This window comes from Oryzias latipes, chromosome 14, assembly GCF_002234675.1.
Source record: "Oryzias latipes chromosome 14, ASM223467v1".
Taxonomy (NCBI): Eukaryota; Metazoa; Chordata; class Actinopteri; order Beloniformes; family Adrianichthyidae; genus Oryzias; species Oryzias latipes.
The window spans coordinates 29869570-29881602 of NC_019872.2; the positions used below are offsets into that span (position 1 = coordinate 29869570).

At 49.7% G+C, this 12033-nt stretch overlaps 1 protein-coding gene across 5 annotated transcripts in view; it reads right to left on the reverse strand.

Moving 5' to 3' along the window:
* Window positions 1-1261: 1261 nt before the first annotated feature.
* Window positions 1262-12033, reverse strand: part of dbn1 (drebrin 1) — a 51190-nt gene continuing 40418 nt past the window's right edge. For 2 of the 5 annotated variants that reach the window (XM_023962422.1, XM_023962421.1), the window contains exons 11-15: window positions 9703-9825; window positions 5014-5133; window positions 4430-4908; window positions 4259-4358; window positions 1262-3493 (exon numbers count right to left, since the gene is read on the reverse strand). In XM_023962422.1, coding sequence (XP_023818190.1) covers window positions 3438-3493; window positions 4259-4358; window positions 4430-4908; window positions 5014-5133; window positions 9703-9825 — 878 coding nt within the window. In that variant the 3' untranslated portion in view covers window positions 1262-3437. The remainder of the gene's footprint in view (window positions 3494-4258; window positions 4359-4429; window positions 4909-5013; window positions 5134-9702; window positions 9826-12033) is intronic. The other 3 variants (XM_023962423.1, XM_023962425.1, XM_023962424.1) reach the window with 3 other exon arrangements.

The following is a 12033-nucleotide window of genomic DNA, read 5'->3' on the forward strand; positions in this document are numbered from 1 at the left end:
GGTCTGGTTCTGATGGATGTGGAGATCATCTTCAGAGAAGAACGTGACAAACGCAGACGAAGATGATGGACGTTTCCTCGGCTTCAGGAATCCATCCGTCTGCAGTATTTTCCTCTGGAGATGAAGATGAAGACGTTCACTCAGGTCTTCTTCAAAGAAAGGGCCTCCTGTCTTTGTTCATTTTGGGATGGCTTCTGTTGAAAATTGTGTTGCCTGGCAACCTGCTCAGTCGTGAAGATGAGCAGGATAAATGAAAGCATCAGCACAAGGTCCTCGGTGTCTCCATGGCAACAAGAACTAGCTGTCCTCTCAGCTGAAGTGCAAGCCCCGCCCACCTCCACATCATTGTTTGGCGTTTGATTTTTTAAGTTCATGTGATGGAAAAACAAGGAAACCACAGATAAATGTTCTCCTCTCTCTGAAGATCAGGATGAGTGACGGTTTCTCGAAACACTTACGTGTTTTTACAGTTTCCCAAAGACACGCCGTGTGTTCTGATGCTGGAGGAACATCCTGTTTCTGTGGAGGCTTCACATTCCTGAAGGTCCAGGAGGGCCGTCGGGGATGCAGACCCTTCCTGGAAACCACAGAGCTGCTCCGATGATCCTTCAGACCCACACCTCGCCGTGAGATGTTCCTCTGATGTGAGGAAGATCCAAATGGGAATGCAGAGCTTCTCCTTAACCCTTGTGCTGTCCTATGACCCCCCCTCCCCCCTTCCATTGAGGTGTTCTTCCTACCATGACAAAGGTGGATAAAGGTGGAAAGATTTCATGTAATCCATGGACACCAGTGAAGATCACAAATCATTGAAGAAAAAAGGTTCAGAGCACTGTCTAGTGGGTCTAGATGACCCAACTCCCAATGGTAAAGTGCCTAGGATAGAACAAGGGTTACGGCATGTTATTTGGTCAGTTTATAAGTTGAATAACTTGAAAAATCATGAAAAAAAAAGGTCAAGAAGATGTTGAATTCAGACCAGTTCTTCTGACCAATAGAATGACTGAGGAACAGCCGTTTCTCTGTAGAAGTCTGTGGGACTTTGGCTTCTTTGAGCCACTTCCTGTTTGGAACACCAGGGGGCGGGGCCACTCAGTCCAGCTCTCAGATACAGTCAATGAGTGAAACACTAAAGAAAAAACCGGGTCTTCAGGTCTTTCCTGCTCAGATGTTGAGCACATAAAGAAGACTCGTGTTTTCTGGCTGCCGGTCTTTGGACGGTCAGTCGGGTTTTGGGGGGAAGGACAACGTCACACTCAGCTGTTCTTATTGCTTTTATTGTCTACAAGGAGAAACAGAAAAATCCAACAGTGTTTCTGCAAATGTTCCAATTCCTGACAAAGACTTCAAAAGCCCCCCCAGCCCCCCACAGCTTCATCATTTCAGAGCCAAAAGATAAAAAATAATAAAGTTTCTGACAGAAGCAGATGAGATCAGAGCGTCAGCAGGAAGGAGTCGCTTTCCTCTGTAAATCAGTCTGAAGGTCCTGCTTTCAGCAGATCTGAATTCAGTTGAAAATGTTTCCATGCCAAAGCAGTTCTACCCAAAAAACCACAATTGGAACAGAAATGTCAGCCCAGACCATAATAATCTGCAGAGAAAGTGTCCCCGCCTCCGGCAGCAGACATCAGCTCTGCTTCTTCTGAGGACAGGAAGTCTGAAACTGTTCAGAACTTTGACCACTAATTTCCACTGAAATGTGTGACGTCAGGAAGGCCTTCAGGGTTTGACCCGCGGTGACTAGAGAAGACGTCTAAGTCAGGAGGTTCCAAATTGTAGGATCAGAATCAGGATCAGGATCAGGATCAGCATCAGCATCACTGCAGACCTAAATCAGGAAAAGCCTGGATCCAAACAGCAAATAACACCCTAAAGGTGGAGCATTGAACAGCTGTCATGACCTTTGACCCCAGTGGTCTGCAGAAAGTGATGAAGATCTGAGGTGGACGTCACCTTCCTTCATCAGCAGAGACCTTTCCTGCTGGGTGGGGGACGGCGGTCAACGTTTGGGCGTTTCTCTCAAGCTTCGTAGGATCTTCAGACTGATCCTGAAAAACGTTTGTGTGACAGAGAAGAAGCAAACGCCGTATTTTATTCTGATGTTTCCAGTTCTTTTCATCGTAAACATTTTCCGGTTTCCATGACAACCTCTGGTTCAGGAGGAGCCGCTCTCCATCCTGATCACAGAGCCGTGCTGTGGTTCAGTGTGTTGTGCATTCTCAGAGAGGGTTCGATGTCGACCATTGCAGTGTGTGTGTGTGTGTGGGGGTGGGGGGTGGGGTGGGGTGGTTCTGGGAATGTGGGGTCCGGGCCCCCATAAAGGGGCGTCTGCTCTCTGTGTGACCCGAGCAGTGAGTCTGGTACTGCTATATTTTGGACTTGGCTGATGTTTGCGGCCAGAGGAGGAGCAGCTCGGGGCGGGAGGGGGTCTGGTTCAGGAACCTCAGGGGGTCATCTCTGCTTTTTGCAGAGGATGCTGTTCTCCTCCTCATCATCATCGTTTGCTGCATTTTCATGGAGTTTCCCTTTAAAGCTGGTTGTTTTTGGTTTTTCATCCACGGTGATGAAATAGGAGATTTTCAAAATGATGACTCATTTCCATGAAGTGAAAGGATTGATAATCCGCAGAGAACCGGTGATCCAGACTTTCCTGTCAGCCTTACAGAAAGTCGCTTTCTCCCCTCTTTCCTCCTCGTTTGTAGCAACATCAAGAGGATCAAAGTTGTGCCGAGGAGGTTTCTGAACCTCAGTCTGAAACTCCTGAAACCTGAAATCTCTGCCTCTGTTCATCCATGACGGGTCAGAAACGCCTTTTTACTCACAGGGAAAGAAAACTGAAGGAAAACGTGTGACTGCGATGCTGCAGCTCGTCCACTAGGGGGTAGCATAAAAAAAGGTGACTGAAAAAAGGATCAGATTAACAAACCATTTAATCTGAGAATCATATAAAGGAGGAGAGCGGTTAAAAAAGGTGTAAGGGAGTGTCAGTCTGCAAACACCAGAATAAATAAATAGTTCCACGTTTTAACCATGACAGTGAGGTTTAATACACGAGGAAGTGACTCCACAGGTGAGTTTGCTCAGGTAGGGATTAGAAAGAGTGAAGAACACGGCGGCTGTACTGATCCTCTGGGTTAGTTGAATAGAAGCTCTACAGACTAGTGTGTGGCGCTGTTGTCTCTAATATGCAGCAGTGTGGAAGAAATCACAGACAAACCGTTGCCATGACAGCAAACAAACAAATAAATAAAAACAAACCAATCAAGCTGTTTCCTCTAAAATGATTACAGAACTTAACTTGATGCAGGACTTATTGTTGGTATCATTAATAATAATATGACTACTTTTTTGTTTATTTGTTATTTTGTTTTTTTTAGAAAAAGGAAATCTTCATGAGCAGCTTCCTTCTGGTCTGATGATCTGATGTCAAAGGCTGGTTAGTCGTCGTCCTCGTCAACCACGGGGTCCGTGTCCCAGCAGGTGATGTCAATCTCTGAACCCAAAAGAGCAGATTATGCAGGTTAATATTGGAGGGGGGAGGGGGGTCCAGCATCTTAGCTGAGTCTCCTTTCATTTTGTTTGTTCCGAGGTCTAAATCCGTCTCTAATTTCACCCTTAAAACACACAGAAGACAATGATTCTGTTACAGTGTTATGACATCATCAGCTGGTAACAAACATCCCAACTGAGTCCAGACCACCTTCAGTCCACAGACCACCAACAGTCTACAGACCACCTTCAAAAATATGAACTATACAATCACTTTTTACATAAAAGGTCAACATATTTGATCACAAATAAAAACTCCACATTTTAAGCTGCATCTTTTAGAACCACGGTCTCCAGTTTCTGCTGCTAAACTTCAAAGATGTTGAAGGAAGAAGGTTTGTTCCTAATAATCCAACCATCTTCAACCGCCCCATCAACTTGCATGAAAACAGGACTGTTTGGTGTCAGAAACGCCAAAGATTGATTCTCATCCATCGGTGGTTCTTCAGTTCAGCAGAGATCAGGTCAGAAAGGTCAGACGGAGCCACAGACTCTGACCTCAGATGACCTCCTGACCTCACCAAAGAACAAACTTCTTCTCTGACTCCACGAACGGCCATGCTGATCCGGAACCAAAAGAGAACCGAATGGTAGTTGCTAAAATCACCATCATCTTCCCTCTAAACCAGACATCTGGAGAACCTCTCCATCAGAACCCTTAAGGTTCTGGGCAGAGATCTGAACCTTGGACCACTCCACCGTTTCTTACCTGGAGGCCTGTTATAAAAGACCGGCGCTGGTTTAGCCGAAGACTCCTCTGATTGGCCAAACTCCTCCTCCTGTGATTGGCTGAAATATCCCTCGCTCGCCTGAAGCAGACGGAGACACGTTCATCAAAAACCTGCAGAAGGTGAGGGTGAGGCGGCTGGACCTGTCAGACCTGAGTCCCCTCCTTCAACAACGGCTCGCCATTGGTCATCAGCAGCTGGGCGTCGTCCAGCTGTGGCCCCACCCCGGACGCGTGCTGCAGGGCGTGCTGGTAGCTGAGGGTCATCTGGTCTGAGCCTGTGATGTCCACCAGGCTGGAGGGGTCGTCCTCGGCGCCGGTTCTCGGGCAGAAGCTGCCGTCCACCACCTCGTCGAAGCTGAGGAGAGGCTGAGGCCGGCTGCTGGCCGCCGCGGTGCTGGGGGGGGCGTCGTCATGGAGAACATCCGTGTCTCCCATCAGATCCACCAGATTGGAGGTCTGGGTCAGGTTGGATATAGGGGCGGAGCTTCCATCCCACAGGTTGACCAGCTTGTCCGATCCTGAGTCCCACGTGGAGAAGCTGGGGGGGTCTCGGGACTGGGGGGCGACGCTCTGCACAGGCTTGGTGGCCGTCGACTCCTGGACCGGCGGTTTCTGCTCCGGCTCTGGGTCTGAAGGAAAGACGGTAATGAAGCAAAAAGCTGTTGAGTCTCAGCTTTGAGGCTCTGGCGCCTCCTGGTGGCCGCCTGCTCCTCTGAAGACCTGCTCCTCCTCACCCCAGAGGTCCTCCTCCCTGCTGAAGTCCTCTTTGATGGGCGTGGTGACGATTTTAGGAATGGGGGAGGTGGCGGCCGCGGCTGAATCTCTGCTCGCTGCATCATCATCGTCATCATTCCCTTAAAAGGAAACACACGATGACAAAGACGGGACGTTTTTCTAAAATGCCTTTGTTTTCCTGACACCCATGAACTCCTTTACCGTCTGGTGGCAGAACTTCTCCTTCATGGTTAGGATTGCAGAGAAAAAGTCAGAAACTCAGAGGAAATCTACATTTCCACAGTGCAGCTTTTGAAAACTGGTTTTTCTGACGTTTCTGTGCAGACATAAAAAGTCAAACAGGAAAACCCGAAGTTCACTCAGACGCCAGATTCAGGCGCATCACAAGGTTTAGAGAAAATCCAAACATTCTTTGGTTTTTAAAGTCCATTCCAAAGGTTTTGGACCGTCTCCAGAAGAACCTGAAGCTTCGGCGCGGCTGTTCCTGTTTCAGAGGCTTTTTGATGCTGAGCTGCTTCAGCTCCACCACAGACAACACGGTCCAAAGACCGGATCAGGTCTGTGGTTCTCTGCAGGGACGCTGAGTTCTGCTGACCAAACCTCCTCACGAGGAAGATCACCGACAAGAACCGTCACGTCACCACACAGTCGTCTAGAACGTGCACGATGAAGACCACAATGAGGATCCCGCCATGTCTGACCGATTCATTCTCAGGAAAAGTCCAATTATTCTGGAGGTTCTGATCGTTTAGGTTTGAGAAAAGCCTCGTTTTAGGATCATTTTTGAAATGCTAACGTATCACTTCTGATAAAAGAAACAATGTTGGATTTTTCTTTAACTGCATTTTGCTGAGTCAGCACGTCTCTGCTGATTTTTTCTGTTCAGTCACATTCCTCTGAGAAATGTACGATTCGGCTGAAGATTCGCTTCATCTGCATTTTCAGCCCTGAATGTTTCCTCCGTCCGTTTTTCCTGATTGTTGACAGAAGCGTTTTTTCCTTTTCTTTGGTTTGGAAGTATTTCTACTTCAGATGTTCTAAACGCAGCTTCGTTTGGATGACGTCACATGAAGTCACATCTAACAAAGACTTTTAATGTGAGCGTATGTGTGCACCAATATCATTTCTACAGCCAGACGTTCTTTAGTGGAAAGTTTGTCGTTGTGTTTTGTCTGCTCTCTGTTCTTATTTCCATCACTGTTCTGTAACCTGGAAGTTCCGCCTTAGCTACTCTGTTTGTTCGTGGTTTTTTTCTCTGTTTACTTAAACTCAAGATCATCATTATGGTCTTTTTAATCCACATTGACACGCCACAGACGTCCACAGACGTCCACAGACGTCCACAGACGTCCACAGACGTCCACAGACGTCCACAGACGTCCACAGACGTCCACAGACGTCCACAGACGTCCACAGACGTCCACAGACGTCCACAGAAGTACTTTCCCAGACTGCGGAAACATCTGCAGACTTCTGGAGACGTACACCTGAGGAGGTACATCCTCAGCCTAACATCCACAGGGGTACGTCTCCTGATGCACGTCCACAGGTGCATGTCCTATGATGTACATCTGCAGATGTACGCAGGCGTCTGCAGGCGTCTGCAGATGTCTGCACATGTACAACCGCAGGCGTACGTCCTGTGATGTACGTAGGCAGGCATCAAAGACAGTGACTACGGTCTGGCAGCCGGTGAAAAGGCGCTGCACAACCACTCACAGGTTGTTGTTAGGGTTAAAGGTGGCGGTGGCGGGTTGTGAGTGACAGAGAGGGTGTGGACCGGGCCACGATGCCATCCAACATGAGAGCAGGTCAGAAGACAAAGGAGAAGATAGAAATGTTAATTTCTCTGACAGAAATGACTTTGCTGCAGGTTGAAGCCACAAAAGTGTAAGAAAAGAAGAGAATTTCTGATCAGCTGACATCTAAAGCAGACAGACTGGACTGAGACAGACAGAGCCACAGACAGACCCACGCAGACCTGGAGGTCGGTCCCCGCCGTCTCTGCACCGTCTGCTTAGGATTCAGCAGCAACTGTCATTTACTGAAGCAGCAGATCATTAGAAAAAGCTTTCTAACCCGGAGGCTGAAGATTGGAGAACGTTTCAGCAAAGTCTGATGCTAATTGTTTACATTTTTCCTTTTGCTCATTGTCACAAAGGTGGAACAAGTCCGTGATCTGCTGTTCCCGTGTTTTTAGTCTGTTGTGAACAACAGTGTTTGGATCCGCGCTTGTGTTTCTGGACTTTGAGGTCTCACATCGGATGATCCGGACAATCCTCAGAGTCCGTCGGTGTGTCTGCAGTTACCGATGTGATCGGCGCTCGGACTTCACCGAGGTGGTCCAGATCAGGGTTCAGAATGTTCTGGTTCCCTACGGATCTGCTGTGACCATTGAGTCTGCTGATTCTCTAGAGATATGACGCATTTGATGTTCAGCCCCACTCCCTCCACCCTGGAAGACACTACGCCCCCACAAGCCCTGCTGATGTCATTGATAGTGGATGTGAACCATAGACTGCATCTGAGAACTGGACTGAGTGGCCCCGCCCCCTGGTATTCATGTCAGAATAACCATTCTGGCTCTGATTTCTTTTTTAACTTCTTCTTGATAATCCTCTGTCATTTCATGATATTTTTAAGTTTATGTTATTCAAGTTATAAACGGACCAATCAGGTGCCTCAGTAGAAGTAGGCGGAGCCTGCTGCCTGCACATCCAACATTCAAAACATTGGACAGATTTGTGTAACCTGCTTTCAATAGTGGCCTTCCAACAAGCTCACTCCACCTGATGGGGGAGGGCGGTTGCCATAGAAACTCAGACCAATCACTGCTCACTGTTGTCTGGCTCCAACATGGCGGCATCCGTATGGTGAAAAAATGTGGCCTGAACGGAGTTCATTTGGTTGGAGCAGGAAGTGAAACACTTTCTATGGAGGGGGGTGAGGGGGGTGGGGTCCGTCCAGCTTTCATATACAGACAATGGGAATGTACACTGCCATCTGCTGGACAGAGGCTCATCACGACTAGAACCCTCTGAGAACACGCTTCCCTGTGAGAACACGCTTCCCTGGTAGAACACGCTTCCTTCTGAGAACACGCTTCCCTCTGAGAAACACGCTTCCCTGTGATAACACGCTTCCTTCTGAGAACACGCTTCCCTCTGAGAAACACGCTTCCCTGTGAGAACACGCTTCCCTGTTAGAACATGCTTCCCTGTGAGAACACGCTTCCCTGTGAGAACATGCTTCCCTGTGAGAACACGCTTCCCTGTGATAACACGCTTCCCTCTGAGAACACGCTTCCCTGTGAGAACACGCTTCCCTGTGAGAACACGCTTCCGTCTGAGAACACGCTTCCCTCTGAGAACACGCTTCCCTCTGAGAACACGCTTCCCTGTGAGAACACGCTTCCCTGTGAGAACACGCTTCCCTGTGATAACACGCTTCCCTCTGAGAACACGCTTCCCTGTGAGAACACGCTTCCCTGTGAGAACACGCTTCCGTCTGAGAACACGCTTCCCTCTGAGAAACACGCTTCCCTCTGAGAACACGCTTCCCTGTGAGAACACGCTTCCCTGTGAGAACACGCTTCCCTTTGAGAACACGCTTCCCTGTGAGAACACGCTTCCCTGTGAGAACACGCTTCCCTTTGAGAACACACTTCTCTCTGAGAACACGCTTCCCTTTGAGAACACGCTTCCCTCTGAGAACACGCTTCCCTGTGAGAACACGCTTCCCTGTGATAACACGCTTCCCTCTGAGAACACGCTTCCCTGTGAGAACACGCTTCCCTGTGAGAACACGCTTCCCTCTGAGAACACGCTTCCCTCTGAGAACACGCTTCCCTGTGAGAACACGCTTCCCTGTGAGAACACGCTTCCCTCTGAGAACACGCTTCCGTCTGAGAACACGCTTCCCTCTGAGAAACACGCTTCCCTGTGAGAACACGCTTCCCTGTGAGAACACGCTTCCCTGTGAGAACACGCTTCCCTCTGAGAACACGCTTCCCTGTGAGAACATGCTTCCGTCTAAAAACACGCTTCCCTCTGAGAAACACGCTTCCCTGTGAGAACACGCTTCCCTGTGAGAACACGCTTCCCTTTGAGAACACGCTTCCCTCTGAGAAACACGCTTCCCTGTTAGAACACGCTTCCCTGTGAGAACACGCTTCCCTGTGAGAACACGCTTCCCTCTGAGAACACGCTTCCCTGTGAGAACATGCTTCCGTCTGAGAACACGCTTCCCTCTGAGAAACACGCTTCCCTGTGAGAACACGCTTCCCTGTGAGAACACGCTTCCCTTTGAGAACACGCTTCCCTTTGAGAACACGCTTCCCTGTGAGAACACGCTTCCCTCTGAGAACACGCTTCCCTGTGAGAACACGCTTCCGTCTGAGAACACGCTTCCCTCTGAGAAACACGCTTCCCTGTGAGAACACGCTTCCCTGTGAGAACACGCTTCCCTTTGAGAACACGCTTCTCTCTGAGAACACGCTTCCCTGTGAGAACACGCTTCCCTTTGAGAACACGCTTCTCTCTGAGAACACGCTTCCCTGTGAGAACACGCTGGACTTTTGGACGTTCTTGGCGTTAAATCCCAGATAAGACCACGTCTCCACTGCTGAAGTCGTCCTCATCAGTCCTGGGGGGCGGTGTCTGGCATCCACGCTCTTCCTCTGTACCTACCAGCCCTGGCAGCAGGCTGCGTCCGAGCTCGTGGTGGCGGCGTGCAGAGGGGGGAGGAGCCCCGCAGTGGGGGGTTGGCGGTGGGGCTGTGCTGCCGCCTTAAGAAGGGGCTGTCCAAGCGGCCTGACAGACAGCAGCCGCACAACAACCACGACACAAAGACATCAAAGACATGGAGACGAAGCAACAGACACAGGGGAGGGGAGGGGGCATCCCCCCAGGAGCAGAAAGAAGGACCACCACGGAACAGGAGGGCATGAAAGAAAGCAGGATGACCCAGAGGAGGTGATGGTTTAGTGACGAAGATGAAGAACAGGAAGGAGGAAGACAGAGAAGAAAAGGTGGTTAGCGTTTCTACAGGAAGAAAGAACTTCCAGGTCAGATCATCACATCCAGAACTTCCTGGTCTCTAGGGCGGAACCAGAGACCCCCCCACACACCCCCACCCCCACCCCCACACACACACCTGGTCTTGTTTCAGATACATGATTAACCTTTTATTACTGAAAACAATAAGATGTCATACTGTTTGTTATTGGGCGACATCGGCAAAAGACTGAACCAAACGCTGGAAGGGACAAAACTCAGGACTGAACCAAACTCTACAGGGGACAAAACTCAGGACTGAACCAAACGCTGGAGGGGACAAAACTCAGGACTGAACCAAACGCTGCAGGGGACAAAACTCAGGACTGAACCAAACGCTGCAGGGGACAAAACTCAGGACTGAACCAAACGCTGCAGGAGACAAAACTCAGGACTGAACCAAACGCTGCAGGGGACAAAACTCAGGACTGAACCAAACTCTGCAGGGGACAAAACTCAGGACTGAACCAAACGCTGGAGGGGACAAAACTCAGGACTGAACCAAACGCTGCAGGGGACAAAACTCAGGACTGAACCAAACGCTGGAGGGGACAAAACTCAGGACTGAACCAAACGCTGGAGGGGACAAAACTCAGGACTGAACCAAACGCTGGAGGGGACAAAACTCAGGACTGAACCAAACGCTGGAGGGGACAAAACTCAGGACTGAACCAAACGCTGGAGGGGACAAAACTCAGGACTGAACCAAACGCTGGAGGGGACAAAACTCAGGACTGAACCAAACGCTGGAGGGGACAAAACTCAGGACTGAACCAAACGCTGCAGGGGACAAAACTCAGGACTGAACCAAACGCTGCAGGGGACAAAACTCAGGACTGAACCAAACGCTGCAGGGGACAAAACTCAGGACTGAACCAAACGCTGCAGGGGACAAAACTCAGGACTGAACAAACCAGACAAAACTCAGGACTGAACCAAACGCTGCAGGGGACAAAACTCAGGACTGAACCAAACTCTGCAGGGGACAAAACTCAGGACTGAACCAAACGCTGGAGGGGACAAAACTCAGGACTGAACCAAACGCTGGAGGGGACAAAACTCAGGACTAAACCAAACGCTGGAGGGGACAAAACTCAGGACTGAACCAAACGCTGCAGGGGACAAAACTCAGGACTGAACCAAACGCTGGAAGGGACAAAACTCAGGACTGAACCAAACTCTACAGGGGACAAAACTCAGGACTGAACCAAACGCTGGAGGGGACAAAACTCAGGACTGAACCAAACGCTGCAGGGGACAAAACTCAGGACTGAACCAAACGCTGGAGGGGACAAAACTCAGGACTGAACCAAACGCTGCAGGAGACAAAACTCAGGACTGAACCAAACGCTGCAGGGGACAAAACTCAGGACTGAACCAAACTCTGCAGGGGACAAAACTCGGGACTGAACCAAACGCTGGAGGGGACAAAACTCAGGACTGAACCAAACGCTGCAGGGGACAAAACTCAGGACTGAACCAAACTCTGCAGGGGACAAAACTCAGGACTGAACCAAACGCTGGAGGGGACAAAACTCGGGACTGAACCAAACGCTGGAGGGGACAAAACTCAGGACTGAACCAAACGCTGGAGGGGACAAAACTCAGGACTGAACCAAACGCTGCAGGGGACAAAACTCAGGACTGAACCAAACGCTGGAGGGGACAAAACTCAGGACTGAACCAAACGCTGGAGGGGACAAAACTCAGGACTGAACCAAACGCTGGAGGGGACAAAACTCAGGACTGAACCAAACGCTGCAGGGGACAAAACTCAGGACTGAACCAAACTCTGCCGGGGACAAAACTCAGGACTGAACCAAACGCTGCAGGGGACAAAACTCAGGACTGAACCAAACGCTGCAGGGGACAAAACTCAGGACTGAACCAAACGCTGCAGGGGACAAAACTCAGGACTGAACCAAACTCTGCAGGGGACAAAACTCAGGACTGAACCAAACGCTG